The 25,042-nt window shown below is 47.0% G+C and overlaps 1 protein-coding gene across 1 annotated transcript; it reads left to right on the top strand.

Moving 5' to 3' along the window:
- The first annotated feature begins 21 nt into the window (after positions 1 to 21).
- PPM1K (protein phosphatase, Mg2+/Mn2+ dependent 1K) lies at positions 22 to 21,349 on the top strand. The gene is given in 9 exon segments (XM_037396264.1): positions 22 to 128; positions 3,373 to 3,879; positions 4,451 to 4,551; positions 11,932 to 12,020; positions 12,022 to 12,098; positions 12,632 to 12,680; positions 12,682 to 12,786; positions 13,842 to 13,976; positions 14,427 to 21,349. Coding segments are annotated over 8 exon segments (1,128 nt in total). The 5' UTR covers positions 22 to 128; positions 3,373 to 3,439; the 3' UTR covers positions 14,559 to 21,349.
- The last annotated feature ends 3,693 nt before the right edge of the window (positions 21,350 to 25,042 follow it).

Here is a 25,042-nt window from a genome sequence, read left to right as displayed (position 1 = left end):
CGGCGGGCTCCGGCCGCCCGGCGGGGCGGGGCCGGGCCGGGGGGAAGGCAGCGGGGGGCGGTGGGGCCGGCGCCGTTCTCGCAGCTCTGGGCCGCAGGTCACCGGCGGCTGCCCGGGCGCGGGAGGAGGTAAGGGCCGTCGCACGCCCGCACCGGCAGCCCGGCGGCCGCAACGGCGTTTAGCGTAGCGCCGGGGCCCGGGGTGGGGGTCAGGGAGGGGAGGGGGGCGCTGGGGGAGCGTGGGGGTGCAGGGCTCGGAATCTCCTCCCTCCGCTCGTCCGTTTGGCTGAGGGGAGCCGCGCTGAGGGGAGCCGGGTGGGTGGCGGCTGGGGCCGGGCCGAGCGGCGGGGGCAGCGAGCCAGCCCGGGGGGAGCGGGAGGGCTCCGCTCCCCGGCACTGGCTCCTGCCGGCGGCGGCAGGCGCGGTCTTGGAAGCCGCGGCGGAGGGCGGCCGGGCGGGGACCCCGTGGGTCTCCGTGCGGCCGGGCGCACCGCAAAGGCGGCAGCGGCGGGGGTTGAGGGGCCGCTGACCTGGCCGCGCCTCCACCGGCCCTGCCCCTCGGGGTCGCGCCGTGCCCCGCAGCCGGCCGGCCCCAGCGGGCCCCGCGGCGCTGCCCGAGTGGCCGCACGGCTGCGGTGCGCGCAGCGACCCGGGCGGGCGCAGGCGGTGCGGGCTGGCCGCGGTCAGTCGGCAGCGGCATGAACCTTGGCGTTGCAGCTGCCTGCGGGTCACCATCCCGGCAGCGGGGAGGGGGTGTTGTCACAGGCTTACAAACCTCTCTGATTTAAGACGAGCTTAACATAGAGGGACAGGAAATACTGCTCAGAGCTGTGGGGTTTGAGAAGCCTGCAAGGCAAGTGCGCTTATACATGCTCAGAGTTTAAAATTCCTTTTTAAATATGTTTAATCCCCGGGGCAGAAAGAACGCCTTCTCTTTCTTCCGGGTTTCTTTTTTTTCCCTTTTCTTATTGCAGTCTGGAAAATTTCCATCTGCTGAGAAGCAGCTGGTCTATAAAAGGGGCACCGGTCACATTGAACTAGGGTTTAATTGCTCACTTTGTTCACTTTAAGCCTTGTATTTGTCTGTCTGCAGGATCTATTTCTGGAGGTTAAACATGTACAGATTAATAGGATCAGATGAAGCACCTCAAAACAGATTTCCATCTAGAACTGCCTGTATCTTGGACTTTGGCTTTAACATCAGTGCCCCCTTTTTCAATGCATTGCTCTTGTTTTGCCCAGACAGGCTTGCCTTGTGCTTGCAAATACACCAGTTACAAAAGTGCAGGCTGTTGTATGTCCGACTAAAAGCGTAACTATTTACATCACAGGAACTAAAGATCAGGTTCCTACTCCTGACTTGCAGAGACACTTGAAAAGTGAAACCATCATCAGCATTTATACTTGCCTGGAAAAAAAGGCCTTTTGAGAGTTGAATATGATAGGGAACAAACACACTAATTAGCTTGAGATTTTGGATTAATCCTCTGATTCATGCTGTGGATACTGGGAGTTCTAAATATAGTTAGCATTTCATGTTCTCCTTTCAAGCTGACGGAAGTGAAACCAAGTGTGAGTTTTTTTAATTGGCAGGTTTTAAATTTGGTCGTGCTGTGTCTCATAGAAGGAAGTTAACATACTGTTATGAGTCGAGGGAAGAGAACAGAAAAAGTAACTCAATAAAGTTATTAAGCCAGTTATTAACAATAAACCAGTTATTAAGCACCTGTAAGTATACTGAAATAAAGATGTGATGTTGCAGTCACCTTGACAATAAAATGGAAAATGTTAAAATTCCAAGTGGTTAGTTCCACTCACCTGGTGGCCTAGCCCACATTCCTCTGATGCAACAGCAACCTTTCCCAGCACTTTTGGCCTTTTATCAAGTTGGCAGTCACTCTCTTAAGTGCTAAGTAAAGAAACCTTTCTTCTAAGACTCACACGAAAGGTAAACCGAGAGCATCTAGAACAACATGCTTTGAGCTGTGAATGACAAGTTTAATGGGGGGCTCCAAAAAGCTCATGTCGCAGCCATTTTCTGCTAAAGCAATGACTTACTAAGTTACCTTTGACTGCGTGTTTTTGCCAGCACCTGGATTTTGTTTAGTAATTTAAAAAAGGAGTTTTAACAAATATTTCAGATCTACAGACACAATTGTGATGGGCAAGGGGAGAGTACAATGACAAGGCACTCCAGCTCAGAATTACAGTATCTCTCGAGTACACGTGTTGCTCTTTGCTGCTCAATTGCATCAGACTGCCCTGCCGTCTTTTTTGGCGTTCACCGTGAGCCTGCATATTTTTAATTCCTTTATTATGGCATATAATAACTTTCACTCGTAATTTTGCTCTCGGCAAACTTTGAGCAATCAGGTTAGAAATCCCTCACTTAAAATTTAGTGCGGTTAGTTAACAGTGATCTGATGGTCCAGTTCAAATTACTCCGGTGCAACAACATGCAGTTACTACAGATTGCATCCTAGCCTGTTGGACATTAATGAAGGTGGGTGTTACTCTGCAAAAGGTTACATAAGCCCACCTTTCTACATTTTCTGCGTGCTAGATGTGTCATCATTAGTGAATTTTTATCTGTGCTGAGCCAAACCGCGTGTTTAACTCATCCGGGCTGGAAAAGAGACCTGAGAAGCCAGTAGAAAATCTTGCTTACCTGTGTTAGCCAAGGGAGCCCCTTTCAGGTGGCAGAGGACTTCAGGCCAGGCACAACAGCAAATTGCTGCACGGGGTTTTCTGGGTGCAAGTTTGTATACACAGTTGTGTATGGCCATGGATACAGTCTTAGTGGTCATTCTTAGGTAAACCTAAGAAAATCACAATTAACTTCACAGGTCTATGTTGAAGAATATTGTTCAAGTCCTCAATGAGTATAACAAGCAAATATCACGTGCAGATGAAAAAACTCTTTAAAATCTAAGCAAATATATTTCTTCTGCCTTTCCCTCCTCAGGAGCTACAGTGCAGATGCTTCAGCGTGCATTATAAGCTTGTTTTCATGACCTTACCATATTTTTTCACACATTCATATTTTAGCTGACATGGAGCAAAGTCATTATTGCTCTTATTTGCTCCAGCACACCCTCTTCAGCCTTTGAAAATTCAGGATATCATTATGCAGGTGGCCAGCAGAAATTACTTACCTTCATCTATCTGCAGTACTCCCTGTTAAATGTAGGCTGGTCTGTGTGGGATTGTTTCTCGGTGAGTCATGCAGATTGCTCTGTAGTTTCTTCTAGGAAGTGCTGTGCTATGCATGATTAGCGGGCTCTGAGGGTGACATTGTTTCCTGAATGATGTAACTGAAAATTCCCCTTTCTGTACTGCTTGTTTCCTGATCACTTTTCTCTTTGTTCTCATGGACATTCCAGCAGCTGCATATCTGCTATTCCTGATCTTTTATTCCTACAAATCTCTGAAGACAAGTTATGTCAACAGCCACTTTAATTAATTTGGTACGAAACGGGGGGTATCAAGTAAGAAGGAGAGCTGTGCTAACGTCCCGCCTCTTGCAAGACGAGAAGCGTCCGACAGCTGCCTGCTACAGCTCCACCTCTGAGCGCCGTGCTTCCCGCTTCGATCCAGATGGGAGTGGGCGACCTACTACATGGGACACCTTTGGCATCTGGGACAATCGCATTGACGAACCTATTCTCCTCCCACCAAGCATAAAGTATGGGAAGCCGATTCCAAAAGTAAGCCTGGCCAACGTGGGCTGCGCTAGCCATATTGGGAAGCGCAAGGAAAATGAAGACCGGTTTAATTATGCTCAGCTGACAGAGGACATCCTGTACTTTGCGGTATATGATGGACATGGTGGGGCAGCAGCAGCAGACTTCTGTGATAAGTACATGGAAAAATACATTAAGTAAGTGTGCATCAAGTGAATGCGTGTCAAATGAATTACAGTAGAGATTCCTTCCTTAGGACTGAAAAGTGGGTCATACATAGTCACTAATCCTCCTGGGTTATATAGTCACCTAGCCCAACGGGACAGCAGGAACACCAGTCTGGAACAGTCCATTACAATGGATATGCTAGCAACTACTTAGTATGGTGCCTGCCCCATTGAGTAAGACCACAAAGACAAGAGGGGAAAATATGATTGTTCCCACCTTCCAGGAAAGGACTGGGAATACAGAGGGAGTATGAATTGACTGTTTTCAGATGGGGTCACTGTGATCACTGACCTATGGCTTGCTTACACTCTTTTGTATCTCTGTGCCACATCCTTGGGTGTTGGAAGAGGAATTTATGTATTTGCAAAATTACGGGATTATGCTTCCAGTGCAGGTCATTAGTAAAATCATATTTCCTTTTCACTGAACTCCATCATTATTCAATGCATTCAGGGAGGCAATAAGGCTATGAAAGAGATTCATCAAGAAGTGTATTTCCTGGAAAGAAATGAACATTTTTGCTTGCTTGTTTGTTTCCAGAGAATTTCTTGCTGAGGAAGAGAACCTGGAAAATGTTTTGAACAAAGCTTTTCTAGAAATAAACAATGCGTACGAAAGGCATGCTCATCTGTCTGCTGATGGTAGGTAAAAAAATATTCTACTCCTATGGATGTGGAGAATAAGGTTTCTCTTATTTGCTCAGTAGTTTTGTAGTAAAATGTCCAGAAAAATGCTTGAAAACAATTTTACTTAACATAGGATTTTGCTCTGATAACTTAATGCAAATGAAACAATTACACTTTACCTCCTGAAAATGAAAGCGCTAGAAAAAGTCTAAGTCAAATTTACTGGGGGAGTTAATAATCTGAATGTTAGCATAACCATCAATTTCTCTTAATGTGATTCTGTCAAAGAAAGTGTTAAGTTAGCAAAAAATGATTTAGAATTGCCAGGATCGTAACTTGACTATGCAAGGGGGGGGGTTGGTTTGGTTTTTTTGTTGGAGTTTTTGGTGTGTTTGTTTGTTTGTTTGTTTTAAAGCTGTTATTCCTGTGGGTTAAAAGCAACAGTGTCAGAAGTTCCCCTTTCTAACTTGGCTGCTGCACCTGAGGAGGAACGTAAGCCAAAATTAATACAATTGATATTGCTTCTGCACAAACAGAATCACAGGAGTAGCAGAGTGTGAAAGGGAAAAAAGCAGTGAAGAGGAAAACGAGGTTGGCTGTGGTAAGGTGGTGGTAAAGCTGGCACCAGCCCTTTTAGACTCCTTAGTCCTGGCTGTTAGTCAAGTTCTTGTATATGTGTCTAGAGACTAAGCACATCTGAAGTTCCAGTTCTAGCAAGGGGAGCTTAGAGTAACTTGGGAAGGGAGATAGAGGTCCGCATCCCAGTTCTGTCATAGGAGCTTCCTCAGCCATGAGACACAATTTTGAGTCAGTTTAGCCAGTTTTAATAAAAATCCCAAACAAAACTCAACTGAAAACAAACAATCAAAAAACCTGTCCCAGTGCTGGTGCGGATGCTGGCAAAATGACTAAGGTCATTTCAGAAAAAAACTATAAAAGTTTTCGCTTGAAGAACTACTTGAAACCAACAGGCCATCTAGGAACTGAAGCAATACTGTATTCTCAAGCTATTTTTCTGAAGCAGTGAATGAATACAGTCAAGGAATTGAGCAGCTTCCTGCAGTTCAACTGCTAGATGAATCTAGATAGACTCAAATATTTTCTGGCAGGATAGGTAGCCTGCTTGTTGCACACTGTGAGGTATACACACCTTTCCTCTTACCTGATACAAGCCAAGGTATCAGGGGTATCAGGAAAAAAGTCTTAAGTCCTGAAATGCAGTCCTTAAAAAAGGGAGATTAAATCTATAAAGCTCATTTCCTCATTATATCCCCCCTTTTTTGATATATATTGAAATCCTTTAACAAAAAATGACATTGTAAAAAAAGTCCAGAGTCACCACTGACCTATGTGGTGTGTTTTAACCGAACACGAGAGACACATCACTACAGCAGATGTGGTTTTTTTAATCCAAGAGCCTCCTTGCAAATAAATTTTCTCAAAAGCCCAAATTCAAGAAAATATCCGAATACAGGTTTATGTGCGTCCCTGGATCAGGACCTTTCATTTTCACTAATGTGAAGATCTTTTATATTTGTCCCCCTCCCCATCCTTTTGTTAGTAGGGCAGCTCTTGGTTTGGCTTATTGAAGGGACCTCTATTAATTGGCAGAGCAGCTCCTCAAGGGGAACGATTGGGAACTGTAATTGGTATATTATTTTGTTATTCTGAAAATGGTTTCTCATTATAGCATTTTGGACATGACACTTACGGAACTGGGTAACAAAATTTGACCGACCAGTTGTGCAGTAAGCTGAGCGTTTTGGAACTGCTTATAGAGTTTTTTCATACCATTTAACTAACAGGTGCTGCCTAATGAAACATAATGCAAATGCCAGCAAATTTACGTAACAGTTACCAGTACACTGGGCAAACCCTCCTCATTTAAAAAGCTTGAGGTCAAGCGAAACAGAGGGCAAAAGCATTGTCAAACATCCACAGGTGCCACACTCTGGCAAGCACTCAGTGTTTCTCAGATAGGTTGACCATCTGCAAGCTCTTGCAGGAGCCAGAAGGATCTAAAAGTGCCCAGTGCTCTTGTCTGGTTGCCCAGCTATAAGACAAGGAGTGGAGTAAAAGGGTGCAAAGACAAGTGTGGATTTCTGAACAAATTAAATTTTTTGCATATCTGTTGTTAAAATCATTCAATTCTATGTTGACTACTTGGTGTGGGTATTTTTGTTGCCGCTGTTTTGAAAGTTGCATAAAATTTCAATGCTTGGCATGTGTCCTCGTTAGAAGCCTACTTTCAAACTGATTCAGTTTGCCAGCAAAATTTGTGATTAATTGTGGCTATTCTAGATGTGACAGTCAAGACTGTTGCTAAAGTATCTTGAAAATGGTGGCTGGTTGTGTAACACTGGGTATCTGGCTCCCCAGGACTGACCTTCTTTTGAAACCTGGCCATAGTTGTCAAAGTGGAAAATAATAGCTTAGTCTTTTTCCAGTAGATGACCCTGCCAGAGTTCACTCAGCTTTCACTGTATCTGCAAAAAAAACCACCAGTGCATGTTCAGGATGTCCAGGTCTTTACTAACACACGACCAGCTCTGAAAATGTGTGCCTGGGTGTTTGAAGGAACGTAAGTCCTAGGACAAATCCCTGTCACCAAAATTGCATGGGTAATGTTTGATGCATTGTTTACAATTCTGTTTAAGAGGTAAAACCCTCATATAATGGCACAGATTTAACAGGACTAGAAATGTGCCTTGGAGCACCTAGCTATGTCTTTAAGGGCATGGCCCTTTGGTCACTTTACAATTACAGAATATTTGAAATCATAGATGGAAAACACATAGCATAATAGCTACAGTGAGCTTTCAGTAGAAAAAAGGTGTTTGTATGGGTTCCAGGTGCTGCTACTGTGTCTGGCATGCAGTTCCCTGGTGCTGTTAGAGTGCTGTACTGGCCCGACAGAGACTGGTCCAGTATCCCCTCTGACAGCGATCTGTACCTGTTATTTCACACAAAAGCATGAGAAACTCGCTGTAGGCAGACCTGGGATAATCTGTCCTCCACCTAAATCCTTTCTAATCATTTACAGCTTAGAGAGATGCCTGAGCCCTGAAGCGTGGTGTTTGTTATCTGTTCAAAAATACATCTATATTCACTTCCATAGTTTTAACTATATTGTCACTTCAAAATCATTGATAAACTTAGGTATAGAACACAGTAAAGGAAGCTCACATCCAACAAATATGTCATTATCCATGCGACAGCTTTAACACAGACAGACATAATTTTCTGATGTTTTTGACCAGCCATAAAAACTGAAAAGTAAGCTTTGCTTAGCAAGGACAGAAATAAGGAAGTGAATCACATTCTTCAGGAAATTTGAGCATCCCTCTAGAGAAATGTAAGACAAACACTCTCCTGGCCTAGTGCCGTCATACAAGGTACTGCTGCTGCTTCTGTTCACTGTGATCCACTGCTCAGAAAAGACAAGAGGGAGTCTTTCCATTCACCTCCATGTTCGGTGCATCCAACTCTAATTACATTGGCCACTCACTTCTGGAATAGCCATCTTATTAAAATGTAGCCAGGTATTAACCGATGTATCTATGTTTGAAACGCAGTCCTGGAATCTTATTATGCTGAGCAAACAGCAAAAGTTATTTAAAAATAACTAAACTTTAGTAGTGGGTTTTGGTTTTGTTTTTTTTCAGTTACCATTCAAACATATGATTTTTATTTCTTTGAGTATGTTAACCTGCAACACTGAGGAAAAGGGAGAGCTGGAGAAATTGTAATTAAATATTTCATAAATCTATCAACATTACAATGGCAGCCTTTTTAACCAAGTGCCCTGATGATTACCTAGTCAAGTTAGAAGATACTAGTTACAATATTAAAGGGGTGTTTATTTTGCATATTTTCCCATGGGTCAGAACAATTCATATACTTCTATTTAGTGCCTTTAAGATGGCTCCATTTTAGTTGGCACCAGTTTGAACTCCCCATTTTTGTGTTCATATATAAAAAAAACAAATTACCTTGAGGAAGCAGATTGGGCCATATTCTGTACTGAAGATGTTCTTCAGTGTGGCCATTCTTGCCAAATATGAGACAGCTGGCCCTCTAGCATGGATGAAATTCTTTGATTGATTTGGTGGTTGGTTATGTACCTCCAACAAAAGGAAAAAAAGTGTATCTTTTATTTTGGCTGAATTTAAACTGGTTGGTGGCAATTCCCGAGAAACACCAAGGCTAATTTGATTTATTTGTGACCAAAGATGCATGTGTAAGTCTCAAGACATGCAAAAGACAGTGCAGGCAAACCCAAGAGTGACTGCTTTCCCTGTTCTGCAGCCCTTATTCTTTCATCTCAGTGTTGCAGGTTTATTTTGTTTGAACAAAGTCCCTGGGTGAATTTCCTCTTTGCCTCTGTGTGCGTGTTATTTGTGGCAGACACTGTACCTGGTCAGCAGCTCTAGAACTGGAGGCCCTGGACACTATATGCTGGGCTTCAGTGGAAAGAGAGATCTGCTTAATTTTGTCCCAGGTGAAGGAGTCCGGCGGTTCCTAGCCTGGACTACTGGAAGGTTCCCACATCCTCTTTGTCACATTAGTTGAGATGACTTGCAGTAGAAGTTGTCCAGTGAGTGTTAAGAACCTATTGAAAGATCTTAGTTTTATAGTGATATTGTTAGGAAAACAAAATAAACTCTTTAATTGTTAAAAACCAATATACATGCTGATACAACATATTTTGATATTATTAAATAACTTAGCAGCAGTTGCAGTAAAACACTAGAAATGTTATCCCATCATCATTCCTATGGTTTTGAGCTGTGCTAGAAATTACATGATGCTTATAGTCTAGTTACATCCATGTTCTTGCACCCCTACCCAGAACGTGAACTGGTCCCAAGGAAGAGAGTGTGAGCAGCATTTATTTTTCTAAGAATGCTGTTTAACTAATAAATGTATATAAAGCTCAAGTCACTATGACCATTACCACAATTTTGGACAATATCTTGACTTGTTCTTTAGTACCATCCCTTGATTTTGTGGTAGCAGCTCTTGTCTTTGAGAGTTTGCACTTGAAAGATACAGATTCACCTGAATGTCCAAATGTTTCCAGTCATTTTTGAATTAAAGACTACAGATCTTGACTTTTTCAGAAACTGTTTATGTTTGTCAGCTCCAAAACCAAGGAACGAAATGGGAGAGTAGCGGCAGTTCTGCATTAATTTTAATGTCTAAATAAAATGTCTTTTCTGTGAAGTAAGAGAGTAGTTTTCCGTAAGTTCTTCCCTTCTTTTAACTGTTGGCTAAAACAGGTATTTTACTGGTTCTACTAAAATTTCTAATCGTACTGGTGCTTCTTAGCATCTTACTTTCATTATGTGCCTCTAAACGAGCCTGCACTGGACTAGTCCTTGCTTCAAATTAGAATCAGGATGTCAGTGCTTACCTGAACAGGCAGAAGCTACCGGCATCTAAACAGTTTTGAATACCATAGCCTGCATGGCAGCCGTAACGTAGTCCAAGATTTGACCTAGGTCACCATGGTTCACGACTGACGTATTGCTTAAGTGTGTAGCTAAACCGAGTCCTCACTGCAGTAATAATTACCTGTTTTTAAATAATAACACAAGCTTCGTTCAGACTTTTTTGTGAGGTTTTTTTTGATTCATCAACCCACTGCTTTCGCTGCACAACAAGGCTCAATGCATCTTCCAGGGCGCTGTGCACTTCAGTTTACTCCCAGCCCTGTTTGACTTAGAGGGTGCTGAGACCATGCAGGGTTGGGAAAAGAGGTTGCCAGGATCGCCGAGCACTCGCAGTTCTGTTTCCATAGTACGCAGCAAGTCGTGCCACGTGTATGCTGCTTGCTGGCAGCTGATCAGGGATGGGGCTGGCCGGCATTCCTCAGGCTCCAGCACACGCTCCTGTCTCAGATCCATCCTGCCTCCCTCGGGACAGGGCTGCAGGGCCAGAGGGGAGGGGTGCTTGTAGTCGTAGCTTGGTGGAAAGATCTTTTAGCTGTTAGTCATGTGGAAACAGGACGGTAACTGGGGATTCTTGTTACTAAGTTACAGCAAAACTCCTCTCGAATTGGCTTGCTTTTAAAACCTGGGAAAACTGGAAAATCCCAGAATGCGGAAGGCCTAGAGAGGACCTTTCAAGGGGACCTCCACTGGCTGCGAATGCAAATGTGTTCCGGGCCGTAGCTTGTCCTGGCCAGACATTTTACTGTAGTAGCTCAAGTTAGCCAGTTACTGCTTTCCAGGCACCTCTCACCGAGTTACCTTTGCATAATTTGTGGGAAGGGAAGAACTAACTGTCAAATGGGACTGCTTCTTTCAAAAAGCAAGCAAAAAAGGAAAGCTGGAAAGTTCTTCTGGCATTTCCTTCACCACAGATAAAACGGCAGATCCTTTCTGAAATAGGCAGACTCGCATTTCTCCTTTTCAGGCACTCTTCTTTTTTTTTTTTTTTCTTTCCCCAGAGCATTGTAGAAATTGAAATGAGAAACCCTTAAATTTACTTGCACCAGTTAATTCAGCCAGGTCCCTGACACAAGTCAGTCAGCTCAGAGCTCTCTTACCCTGTAAGAGAAGACAGACAACACCCAGGGCTCGGTTTTGCCCTCGAGGCCAGTCACTGTACCCCCACACACCCATCAAGTGATTCCCACCAGTTCTGGGGCAGATTGCCTGGAGAACCACTGGCAGCTGACTGCACACACCGGTTTGCAGGCACAAGGTGAGGCAGAATCCAGCTTCACCTTTGTGCTAGGACCTCCAGCAAGTTGACAGGGTCTGAAGGGAGCAGCATCTCTTTCTGAAAGAAGCCAGCAGCCTGCTGGCTCAACCCTTTGTCTCTTAGCAAGACTGGGGGAAGCAGAGGAAGATTGTAACAACTCTGACAGCCACAGACTGGTGGAAAGGAGCGATCTAGTGTTTCTCCTCTGGTGAACTATGTGGAGCTACAATTACTATTACTCAATTTCCCACTTCACCATCTAACAGCAGGGAAGGGCCATCAGCTTTATGGTGGGCTACCCATGTAATCACGGTGCCCAGGGATAAGGACGATAACCCTGTAACTTGGGGTGAGCTTGTGGTACAGAAAAAGTGTTTGCTGCAAGCAGAAAGGAAACCACTGTACCTTGTACCACTTTTATTCCACTTGCCTCTTTGCATGGAGCCATGTTGTTGCACAGAAATACTTATCCTTTCCACTTCCCCTCTCTCCCCCTAGTCCTACATGCATGCATGTTTGCGGTACTTTTTTTTTTTTTAGATTTAGTTTAAACTTAAAAGCAGTTACTGACCGGTAATGTAGAACACAAGTTGTCTTCATTTTACCAGCTGAAACTTGCTGTTACAAATGGTCCCATGCTTCGAGGCAGTGCTAAAACCTCTTTCTTTGGTATGATGTTTATAGCAACTCTGGTGAACTCTGGGACCACTGCAACAGTGGCTCTGCTCCGGGACGGTATCGAGCTGGTTGTGGCAAGTGTGGGAGACAGTCGGTGCTCTGCTGTGTCGAAAGGGAAAGGCCATGAAACTCACCATTGACCATACTCCAGAAAGAAAGGAGGAGAAGGAAAGGTACCCTGTCAGCTGATGTCGTGGCTTTGCAGGGCGCAGCCTCAGGTCAGGATGTGCTTGTGTTCTGCTGCTGGGTTGGGCCTGGAAGAAAGCAGAGAGTTCAACATAATGCCCCAAGACCACCCCTGAGCGGGCAGAAAGCAGCACAGCTCCAGTTAATTAATTTGGTTCCATTTAGAGGACTGGGGATGCGGAAAGCCTTGCATGAGCATAAACTGTCTCATCAGTAGGATCAGCATAGCTAGGACTCGGTACAGAGCTGCGACCACGTGGTTCAGACTTGTCCAAGACTGCCAAGTTAGAGCCAATTGCTGCAGCAATGTGCTATGGTTCCAGGTCAGGACTCAGCCCACCAAGCCACATCACTTGTGTGGAGCCTTCAAACAGCAAAAGCCAACCATCAGTCTCCAGCTTAGGCACTCTGTGCCCCGTTCCGCCTCAGGAGCTAGTGACAGAAATTGCAGATAGAGACAGGGGTAATGGTTGTGAAGCAGTAACTCATATTCACTTTTTTCTTTCGTGCCTCTGGACAGGATTAGGAAGTGCGGTGGCTTCATTGCCTGGAACAGTTTGGGACAACCTCCATGTGAATGGTAGACTTGCAATGACGCGGAGCATAGGAGATTTGGATCTTAAAAACAGCGGTGTGATAGCCCAGCCGAAACAAAAAGGGTTCAGGTAAAAGAAGGCCTGGTTAACAGGGACAGCCACATTCGGACTAAGGGCATCATAGCTATTGATGCCGTGGTGCTACCCACACGACAGATGCCCAGGTGAAGCCTGATGACCGAGCATTGTTTTTTATTTGTGGTGAAGTAACCAGAGACCAATTCTAATGAAATAATTTCAGATTAACACTAACAGGACAGAAAAGAATCAGGCCCTGATACTAAATTCAACCAGATCAACTTCTAAATCCCATTTATCACAGTACAATATAGGATGAGGGAAGAAAGAGCACGTGATATCCATTACTGACATACAAAGCTGTTAGTCTGTTTGGGTCTCGTGGCCAAATGAGTAATTTTGTGGTTAATACTGATATAAAACCATCACTGAGAACTAGGTGGGATATGGATGGGCTGTCATCAAAAAAAGTAGAATATCTAGAGGTCTGCACACTTGGGAGGAAGGGAAGAGGAAAGGGTAGTTGTGTGCATCCTACCATAGCTCTGTAGTTGTCTGGAAAACAAATTAACCACCCAGAAGGTATTCAGCACAGTTGCCTTCACTTTTGCAGGAAGGCTTTCTTCTCAGCTCGTGTTTGTTACTTTTCCCCAATGCACCTCCCAGGGCCTGGGGAACTTACATTCAGTTGGTCCTAACTGAACGTCACCCACTAGGCTGAGGGCTTTAGGGAGATGACTGCAGTGCTGTCTATGTCTTCCTTGAAATCCTCAGTTTAAGGAGGCATTTTGTTTACTGGGCAATGAACAGGTCTGGTCTTTCAGCCTTTAGTGTGTTCAGAGGGCTGCTTCCTACAACTGGAAGCACCTTAAGATGCTTTTCTCCAGTACAGGGAACACAGTCTGTGTGGCTGGTGGGTGTGCTCAAGGATTCAAGGGGCAGCCTTTAGCTCTCCAAGGGTTTGGGGGTTCCAGTTAGTCCTTGCACAGAAAACAGGAGAGCGTATAGCACCCCCCCAAAAAAGCGCTTTTTAATAGAAGGCAAAAAAATGAAGTCGGTTGATTTGCCTTTCAGCACTCGCTCCAGCGTTGTGCATAATGTGTGCCTTTATTGCAGTTGCATCATGCAGACGACAGCTTCCTGGTCCTTACTACAGATGGTATTAACTTCATGGTGAACAGTCAGGAGATCTGCGACTTCATTAACCAGTGCCATGATCCTGCTGAAGCTGCCCACGTTGTTACTGAGCAGGTAATGCTAGGGCTTCTCATAGCACCAAATATTTGTTGGTTTTTGTTTGGTTTGGTTTTAATAATACAAGTATAGTATACAACCACTCATCCAAGTGAATTGGTTGAGACATGCCCTAGCCCTGCTGGCTAGCCTTTTCTTCACTCCGGGTCTTGCCACGTCCTTGCCAGGTACCACGGCAGTTAACTTGGCTTAGCTCACAATCCACTGAACTGCATGGGACTGTAACTGCCAGTTATTCCTGTGCTGATTGTGTCATCAACACAGAAATGGCCCGTTTCTCACTGGGGTTCTGGATGGTGGCATATCCTATGGAAAGCTCTGGGGCATACCAAGAATGCAGCATAAGGGCTGGGAAGGGGCAGGGAAGTCTCTTGCGCGTGCAGAGCCAGACACTTGTTTCCTTTTCCAAGCGAGATGATCATGCTGACGATTTGTTTCTTCTCTCAGGCAATGCAGTTCGGCACTGAAGACAACAGCACAGTTGTCATAGTGCCATTTGGAGCATGGGGAAAGTACAGAAACGGTGAGATCAACTTCTCCTTCAGCCGCAGTTTTGCTTCCAGTGGGAGATGGGCGTGAAGACCTGCCACAGCTATCTTTTCCTGCCATAATCTGGACACAGCGTGCTGCAGGAGAACATATCCATCTGTTCATAGGTTGACTCAGTGTCTTGTCCATCTCTTCTGTTACAGAAGATGCCACTGCTCCCTCAGTGCGTAATGCCCGGTTGTTGCTTACGGCTGATCGCATTTGGCTGTGTTTATTTATTCCAGTCAGCATTGAGGCAGCTATTTCTTTGGGTTTGTAGCCCCAGCAGCTCTGCACACCACTTTGTTCACATAGACGAGGCTCTGGGCTTTCACCTAAGGCTGGAGGTGTTGCACAATTGCTTCATACCTACTTGTATTACCCAGGACCCTTAGTTACCTGGCAGCTGCGTAAGTCTGAGTCTCTGAGCCACATACTAGCTTCTTTGTGCATTCAAACGTGGGGAACAAACGCACAGTGTTCTTAGCTAGAAAAAAGGTGGGTTTGTTGTCTTCCTCTGCTGTGCAGCCACCCAAAACTCCCCTGTGCTTCAGGAGAAGTGGGTGAAAAATAAGGGAGAAGTTTCAGAAGTGTTTAGGTTCTGATGCCAGTGGTATTTGGTGTAGCTGAACGACTTCCTGAGACAGTACTGCTTTGCAGGGCTTTATGCTCTCACCACCACTGTCTGTGATCCTCTTGCTCCAAGGAGACGGAGCAGGCTGGAGCCATGTGCCCTCGGACAGATGGGAACGTTTGTCCATTGGGTCCAAAGCCTGTACGGTCTCTGTGGACCATGCAGCTGCCCCTTGCGCTGTCTTCTCTTTGGTGTGCCAGTGCTTGGCAGGAGCACAGAGGAGGGAAGAAGCTGCACATTTTTGATATCCAGAGACTCATCAATTTGAGTTTCTTTTTTTTTTTTTTTTTAAGCAACTAATTTTAAACAGTTTACTAATCAAGATTCTTTGGATGTGTAAGACAGGAGATTTATTTCTTCATGAATATATGAGGATTTTCCTGCCCTCCACCAAAGGTTTCTTTCAGTTATTTATGATCTCCTGCGTCTCTTCATGGTATACAGTGAGCTGTAAAACACCAAAGCAAGCAAGCTAGAGAAAGGAGAGAGCATTATAATAATGTACGGTAATTCTTTCGTGTTTTGGGTATTGTTTCTAGTACGTGTCAGATATTCAGACACCAGAAGGTAGTTTTATACTTAAAGGAAGCATTTCCACTTCCCTTTCTGGAGGAAGTCTCCATCCAGTGAGGCACAGGGGCCAGAACTCTGAGTCATGCTGCTGTGACACGGACTGCAGGCGACATGTTGGCAGCAGGTGAAGATCTGCCCCAGCATGCCTCGTTCAGACCTCGTCCTTCCTCTGCTCCACATCAGGTGTGCAGCTCCTATGGCCTCCAAGTCACCCTGCTGCAATGAAATATGGGCAGAGAAGAACTGGGTTCTTCTCAGGCTTGCTGCAGTATTTTTCATTCTGTGGGTGTTTCCAACAGCACAGTTGTAAAAACAAACAAAATGAAAGAGAAGTTGCCTGATACTAAATCACCTTGCAATAAGGAAAAATATTTTTGAGATGTCTGTCCCGATTCTTGTTTTCTGGTGTGAGGTACGCATCTTCTTTACTTTTAGTCCAGGGTTACACCTTAGGCAGTTGTTCCACACGTTTTTCCTTGCCTCTGGCTGAAGGCGGAGCAGCACCTGGCAGAGCACAGTGTGCAATACTAGGTGTTTAGAGAGAACGCTGGCTTTGTTCCATCACTTGGTGTGTTACATGCTGCATATAGTGTGTATATTCTGTTTATAAGTACGAAGAGCTTGCTTGTGAGTTGTCGTATGTAAATCTCTGTCGTATTGGATGCTGTTGCTCAGGCCTCCATAGCGAGTGCATCACGGGTTTACAGGAACAATCCCTTCTCTCTCGCCAGATTTTCTCCAGGGTTGTGGTTCAGTCTTCATTTGAGATCAGACCGTTTGCTGGCCGCGCTCCCAGGCTCAGCCTCGCTGAGCTGAGCCAGAGGGGTGCTCTGACAGAGGCTCAGGGAGCTGCTCTGGGAGCATGGCTACGGCCAGCTCGTGAAGCGACCTGCTAAACCAGCAAGTCCGATGGCTGCTGGCAAAGGGTTAACCACAGCTGCAGCAAGTCGGACTCTGGGCACAGGGAAGGGTCGGAGGCAGCTCTGCAGAGGGAGTTGCTGTGGGGGTGGCTTTGGTATCAAGTGTCAGACAGACTTGATGGGTGCTGCAGGAATTTGGACAAGCTCCATCAACACTGTCCCCCTTCCAAACGCTGCTCGTTGCTGTTCGGCTGGCAAGCCATCCATCCAGGCAGAAGGTATCAGGGGCGCTGGGGGTGTCCGTGACAAGTACGCACTGGGGTTTTTTTTTGAACAGTGCTGGATACGCGCCAAGCGGAAGATACGGGAAAAAACACTGCTAATGAAGAGCAGTTGCTCTGAGGAATGACTTGCCAGTTAGAGTAGCTTCTAAATACTGACAGAGATGTAATGTGAAATGACAGTTTTTCTTCTCGTTGGAGGTTTTGGGGCTTTTTTGTTTTAGCCCTATCTGGTTGCCTGATTGCACAGAGAACAAAAGTGGTTGGGGGCTTTTATCCTCTCAGAGGAAGGATCCATCCATAACTTCTTTTAAATTTTATAAAGGAAGGGATAAGACAAAGCTTTGCAAAATAGAAGATGATTAGATAAAGATGTATTGGCCAATCACACAAAAAAGATTGGAAAGAACTTCTGGGTGTCACCTCACCCAGCCTCCTGCTCGGAGCAGGGCTGGCTTCAGAATTGCACACTGCAGTTCTCCTGACATGAAAATGCCGTGCCTGAAAATGGATGGCAGAAAGAATGTAGCAGGCAGGGCGGTTTACCTGTGGAACCACTCGACTGTTAAGTTGAAAAGTTAAAAACTTACCAGTATTTAACACGCACTTTGTACAGCTAACAATAAATTTCACAAATAAATTAGCACATACATGAAACTAAGGTATGCGCCGTTTTGCGCCAAGCAAAAGTGAATCAGTAACTGACAGATTAGAGACGCATTTCTTACGCATCGGTTATTCCCTGCTTGTTCACGCTAGTTTTCTGCACCTCATTCTGAAGTAAATGAGCTACTGATGAAGAGTGAATGCTTTGCCAAGTGGCCCAGTGGTCTGCCGGTTCCTCCTCCCATGAAGAACAGAGGTACCTTCACACCAGTTTGTGTGAATTCCTTACTTCATGCTGCGCGGGGCAGGACTCAGACCGCCAGCTTGAAAAGCATTTTGTAGCAGCACTCCATTACCAGGCCCGCTGGTCTCTGCCTCCTGAAGCACACACTGCTTTTTCCTGCCAAGGTGACAGTGAACTTCCCTAAGATTTAGTGGCAACTGCACCAAACCCTGTTTTTCTCCAAGAATTCAGGAAAAACTTGGACTCTCCGGGGTGATGGACTTTTCACCATTTGACGCTTCTCACTGAAGAGTCATTAGAACAAGTCCCTGCGCTTGCATTTCAGTTTTGGGGCTGTTTTGACACCGATATGGTGTTGGCAGAGCGAGCTTTGCCAGCACATTCATGCGTTGAGTGGGACTGAATGCGGAGGGCACAGACTATGATGTTGGTGGAGTAAAGCCGTGCTGGGGAGGATGGAAGTGGTTTGTCCTAGTGGCACTGAGGGATCAAATTAGCAGTGCTGCGGTAATGTCCAGCAGCAAACCCCTTGGCGCAGGGTTCTCCACCAGAGCTGGGCACCGCTCTGTTGTGATGAAGCTGTACTTTGTGATGGGCTGACCTTGGCTGAACCAGCTACCCACCAAGCCGTTCTATCACTCTCCTCCTCAGCAGGATACGGTGGGGGGAGAAAATAAGATGGAAAAACCCCTTATGGGTCGAGATAAAGCCAGCTTAATAAAGCAAAGGCAAAGGCTGCATGCAAGAGCAAAGGCAAGCAGATTTTTTTCTCTCCTTCCCATCAGCAGGCAATATCCAGCCACTTCCTTGGAAGCAGGACTTCAGTACGTGTAGCAGTTGCTCCACAAGACAAACGCTGTAATGCTAACAAACGCCCCTGCTCCTCCTTTCCCCCCCGATCGGCACAGGCCAGGCCCTAGCAGCGTGCCGGAGCTGTTGGGTTTTCAGCGGGGCAGGCACGGCACCCTTCTGCCAGGTGGCGCCTCAGTTTGCCAGGGTTGCTTGTTTGTTCAGGTGTAAAGTCCCAGGTTACAGGAGGCAATAATGGCCCTGGGGACCTGCCCACACACCCTGCCACCCGGGGACTGCCTGCCTCCGCACATTTCAGCATTGCCTCACCCAAAAGTTGTCTTCCCATACACCAGGATGCCAGATTCCACAAATCCCCTAATATTGCGAACAGCGTTAATCACTAGTATTAAACGGCTCATGTAAGGGCGAACGAGGGCATCGTGAATCTGCATAATAAAACCATCCACGTGAATCCTGGGGAGGAAGAGAGAGATGTATTTTCCCTCACCCTTCCCACAAGAGAGCTCCCCCAGCACGGCAAGGCCATGGATGCCAGGACAAAGCACGTGGCCATCGTTTGTACTCGCCCTTCCCAGGCTCAGCAGAAAGAAGAGATAAGCGGCGCAGCCACACACCCCGCGAGCCGCGCAGGAGCCTGTCCCCGCACCACTGCTACAGCACGCCTGATACGGAACCGCTTCTGGCTCGTGCCCCACGCTGGCTGCCGCAAAGGACTTGGCGTGGTGAACTGCCCTTGACTGGTCACCAGGTGCCCACCAAGCCACTCTGCCACTCCCACGGCGTGGGGAGACACTAAGAGGAAAAAAATCTCACGGGTCAAGATAAAGCCAGTTCAATAAAGCAAAAGCAAAGGCCGCATGCAGAAGCAAAGGAAAACAAGAGCTAAATCTCTCCTCCCCCACAGCAGGCAGTGTCTAGCAACTTCCTTGGAAGCAGGGCTTCAGTAAGTATAGCGGGTGCTCCAGGAGACAAACATTATGATAATAACAAATGCACCCCCACCCCCACCTTAGCTTTTACGGTATGGAATATCCCGGTATGGAATATCCCGTTGGTCGGCGTGGGTCAGCTGTCCTGGCTGTGTCCCCTCCCAAGACCTTGCCCACCCCCAGCCTACTGGTGAGGGGAAGGTTGGAGGGACAGCCTTGATGCTGTGCCAGCGCAGCTCCAGTGCCACCACTGGTGTGGTGGCCCCACCTTTCTGGCTACCAATACAAAGCACAGCACTGTGGGGGCTGCTACGGGGAAAATTAACTCCGTCTCAGCCAGACCCAACACATACGTTAGTTTTTTTCTATCTAGTCAATAAGCTGCCTGCTGCCCGTAGCAGCCCTGCAAGCAACCAGCTTTATAGCCCAGGACCAGCAAAATTCTCTCGCCTAGCAGAGAGCTCCTTTCAACCTGAGGACAAAAAGCAAACTGTCCTAACAGCAGCAGTTGCCTATCAGAGGTTCATTACAGAGGGATCACTAGCGGCATCTCACAGTTTGAACGGAATGAAACAGATTGTCAGTTTGCTCTCCTGCTCCCTATCTTTCCCACGCATCTGTTGTTACAAGAAAAAGAATGAGATTATTCAAAAAGAATGGTCTTTGTTACAGCCTGAACTGAACATTAAGGGTGACTTACCGAGCAAACCATAACAGGTGTTTGCCTTTTCCCTGCCTTTTAGGGATGGATCCTGCACACTGGATCTCTACGAGTATTTTCTTGCCTGAACAGTCCCCCCCAGAGCGGTGGTATCTCTGACTGTACGAGCACTGCGAGGGGTGGGCTGTAGGTGCAGGAAGTGTAAAGTGCTGTCCAGGTACTTGTTACTGTGAGGATGTGGAAGGCAAGGCAGGCCAAGTGCTGCTGCAGGATTTACCAGGAGACTGCAACTGGAGTGCCAGCTCAGTCTCTCCAGCTCCTGGAAAGGGGGGTTTCATGCTCTGCAGAGGGAACTCACTAAAGTATCTTTTGCAGCCTTGATTTAGGAGAGCTGGTCCCTCTGGAAGGTGAGCATAGTGCAAGAGATTGAAATGGGGATGAGATCCAACAGTTCTTTTAATACAGAGTCCTCAGTACAATCAGTCCCTTTGGGTTGAAAAGCTCAGGGTTGGAGAATAATCATGGAGCAGAGCTTGTGGCTGAGAAATGGGGGTGAGGAGGGAAGTCGGCAATATTGCTGCTTTTTACATACTTGGGGGAAATGAAAATTGCCAGAGCTTAGACTTACTGCAGGATTCCCGCTGACTTCCACAGGATCAGGGTATCGGGTCACCTTTTCTGTCTCAGCAGGCAGATGTGTTGTGGTCAAAGGCACTGGGATTTCTAGCTAAGGGAGAAGAAGCACAAAACAACAGGTACCAGCGAAACTGGTTTAATATTAAATTTTCTTGAATAAATTCAGTTGGGCACTGCTGGGTCCACTGGTCACTCACCCAACAAGCCCAATGTATGGTATAGCAACACTCGGGGTATTCCTTGGTTCCAAAGCTGCTGCCCTCAGTGCAGAGATCTCCAGTGGAGTGTCCTCCTGACCCAGGCTATTGAGTTCTTGGGCAGCAGCGTGTGCCATAAATTTCTAAAGATGTAAGTGCAATTGCATACATTCATTACATACTTTGCCTTAGGACTGTGTATAATTCCTGTGGTTTCATGTTTATGTTTGGTGTAATCAGTGTCCATAATTCATCTACTACTTAATTTTATAGAGGTGTCCATTTTGCCTTTTTTTTTTTTTTTTTTTTAAACATTTGTTCATCTTCATCAACTCAAAGCTATGGTGGAGCAAACAAGCCTGTACTGGAATGCTTAAAAGATCTTTCAATAAATAATTTGCTTCTAGAGTTATGTCCACTACAAATGGATTTTTTTCTTCTTCCACCACATTGCAAACTACCAGAAAAGTTTCTGCTCCTCAGGCCATGTCGCGACTGTCGTGGTAGCCCTGGGCCTCAGACCCTGCCATAAAAAGCTCCTGATAACCAAGGCTTTGCCTATGAGGACATTCACCCAGTGATAACCAGTGCAAAGTACCTCCTGCCTCTGTGCTCTGTCAGCATCCATGGGCTTCGCTGCATCAGGGCAACATGTTCTAACTTGCTGGGTTTGTCCTTTATATTTCGATACAATACTAAGAAGTTAGAAAGCCCTCACTCTGGAACAAGTCCATCTTAAAAAAAACATTATTTTCTGAAGCGGGAAGGCACCCTGGGTAGCTGTCATGGTGAGCAGTGTCATCCTGTGATACAGCAGAAAGAAATGAATTTGGCCTCCTCAATAAATGAATGTGGTTTAGCCTCTGGCATGGATCCAAGACTTTTCAGTTATACTGAAAGAAAAAATAAGGAGAAAGAAACAGCTGAGGGTTTTAAGTCATCCCCAGAAGTATCCCTGAGATCACTATTCTTTGTAATTACTACTGCTTTCACAGCTGAACCCAAAACCTATTTTTACTCTCTCTTCCTTGAAAGAAGCAGCCTTGACGTCAATGAAGCCCTTGAAAGAAGCAGCCTTGACTTCAATGAAGCTCTAGTGGTTTCCTACAGCTGAGCCCCAGCCCTTGTTTTTGGACTAAAGCCGCTCTTTTTGTTGCCCTTCGTTGCCACTCACAGCTCAGTTTGGAGCTGATCGCCTCTTTGATAGACGCACGTATCCCGTGGGTAAGCACACAGTAACCGCCGCTCAGGCAGGTGAATTTTAAGAGCTCGGGTAGGGTGTTGGGAATCCTGCTGAACAGCTTTGCCCTTTCCCGGCAGTTGGGAAACGCTCCCAGGTTACTGTGCAACCCGAGCGTCTGTCCCCGGGACCAGGATTCATCCCTGCCGGTGGGAGAGGAGGAGGGCGGCAGAGCGCCCGCAGCACCACGGGGGCTCCCTGCCCAGCTTCATCAGGCCGGTCCTGGGAGAGCAGCCAAGCTTTAAGAAAAGCAGCCCTTGCTCTCACGCCGGGTGCTCGCTGGCGCCCTGGGAAGGGCTGGAAGCTCTGGAGCTGAGGGCAGCTCGTGTCAGCAACCCCCTGCAGCCCACCTGCCCAGGCCATAGCTGGTGGCACAGTTTTCATCTGCTATCGGGCAGCAGCCCTGCTCTGCGCACGCACACATAAACCATACATCAACCAGTGTTTACATCCGTAACATGCTATTGCCAGGGGTCACCCTTGCTCTTGCTCAGTGCTGCAGCTGCAGAACCTCCCTGCAGCTTGGCCCGGCAAAGACGGGCAGGCAGCCCAGGCCGCGGTGGCACCAGAGGCGGGGAAGGTGCAGGCGTTTCTCCCAGGGGATGGAGCTGCTGGGACAGCTGAAGACCCAGCGCTTGGAAAACTGGCTGGATTTGAGCTACCACCAGCCCCTGGCAGCCTGGTTTTTACCCTTTATTTATTTCATGGGGTCATGACATTTTTTGGTCGTTCCCTTCATGCAATGAGGACTTCACAGCTTTTCCTATACGTTCACACTTAGAAAAGCTACGTGGCACCTCCTGCCTGCCTCTCTGCCCCACAGCACGGAGGCCTCTAGTGGAGCAGCATCCCAGGGGCTGCGGCGGACTCCTGAGCCAGCACGGCTGCGCTTGTGTCCCTCAGCTGCTGTGTTTAAGTTCTGGTCCCCTTTCTTACAAATCCCCATTCTTTGGGGCCAGCCACGCACCCAATGCAACGTCACGTCACTCCCCCAGTCTTTCTGGCACAATCCGGCTCCCGACACACCCGTCCCGTTTCAGTGCTCACTTACCCCATCCTCTCTACGCTGTGTGGCACACCGACCTCGCTAGGGAATCACCACCACGTCCCAGCACAGGGACAGACGTGTTCCGCTGCCAGCAATTCTCTAAAAATACATATGTGCATTGTTTACAATGGGATCCAGCATAAACCACTTCGAGCCTAGAAGGCAGGCTCCGAACCTTGCCTCTCCGAGCTGCCAAAGTCATCGCAACCGTGATGAGAGACAATTTAGTCACAGCAGATCTGCCACAAATTTGGCAACAACGGGCTAGGCTGCAGCACTACTGCAGAACGAAACGCTGCATTTTTTAGTTCATAGCTCCTCCCCGCCCCGAAACCAGGTACCGCACAACAGGCACACCCGACAAACGCGTCGGAAAACCTGGCCACGTGTTTTAGCTGCTGAATTGAGTACCCGGCCCCAGGAGCTGCTTCTGCGTGGCAGGAGCGCTGCTGGAGCCACAGCTCAAGGGCAGGGCACTCCCAGGGAGCTGGCCCCTCACTCATCTGCTGCCTTCCTTCACTCCAAATCCGCTGCTGGCCTGTCTGGTGCCTCTTGGGGCTTTTCTGGCTCCAACCCCGACATCTGAGCTGCCATGAATTTCACAGGGCGCTGTTCTTGCTTCTCCCGGACCCAGGTTTAGTGCAGGAACCACACAAAAGGCTACGGAGTTCCTAATTAATCATCCTTCTGTTTGTCTGGACAGAAAGGAGCCGAACTAACTCTCCCAACACCGGATTTGCAACAGGGACTCTAAATTGTACGATCTTAACATTAACATCGAAGGCCGTGCTCCACGTGGCGCGGACGGGACTGCACTTTCCCGATCAAAAGGTCCATCAGGCCCTTTCCCAATCAAAAGGTCCACGGCCCCTGCTTGCTCCTGGCACCTCCACTCTCCACTATGCCTGAGGGATGCTCCAGCCACAGCACAGCCTCTGGCTCCACAAACCCCTTGAAAAATTCAAAGGGCAATTTTTTTTGTTTGTTTGTTTGATCGAGGCAGGCTTCTCAGAGACCTGCGGAAGGGAGTATTTTGGACAGGCAACAGGCTGGCAGAGGTGGAGAGCAGCACGTGCACACTGGGGTGCTGTGGGCAGGAGGGCCACAAAAGCACCGCACAAAGCCGGCTCACCTTCCCGAAGCTGAGCAGTGCCTCCGCCTGACTTCACAAGCCGTGGAGACGAGGCGCTGCAGTGCACTCTGTAGGCAGGATACGACACTAATTGCAAGTTCTTTGTGTCATTCAAAACGCTGCACCGAAGTTAAGCACAGGTTAGCTAACATAATACGGCACAGATCAAAGCAGATGGCTAACTCATCTTTTGCTCGTGGGAAAATGAGGTTGAAATACTGAACGGTCCAGCTGCGCACACCAGCCTGGAGCTACTGTGAGGAGGGCAGCAATGCCAGACCCTACACCCCGCGGGCAGCATGGTTTACTAGCTCAGAACGCTTTGATGAAGTTCACTCCTGACCCGCTCCATGACAGCAGAATAGCATGCCAGGCTGCAGCTGCCAAGTGTCTGCAGGCACACCGAGAAGTATAGTAATTCCCCTGTAACTGTTAAAATAGAAAACATTTTTTTTCAGTGTATGGAAAGATTTAAAATACAGAAAACCCCGCATGAGAAATACTTGTGCCTATGAAAAGCAGACATTACCAACGCTACGTAACCAAGACATGGCTTAGGAAGGCCACGAAAACTGCTTCTGTAACTACTGCTTAAGAGCACACTTATAACTAAAAACCTGAAAGAGCTCATGGAAGGGGTCAAACACCGTGAGCACAGACAGCTAAGTTCATCCGTAGAGC

The sequence above is a fragment of the Falco rusticolus genome, chromosome 1 (genome assembly GCF_015220075.1).
Source record: "Falco rusticolus isolate bFalRus1 chromosome 1, bFalRus1.pri, whole genome shotgun sequence".
Taxonomy (NCBI): Eukaryota; Metazoa; Chordata; class Aves; order Falconiformes; family Falconidae; genus Falco; species Falco rusticolus.
This window is presented reverse-complemented; position numbering and strand designations above follow the sequence as displayed.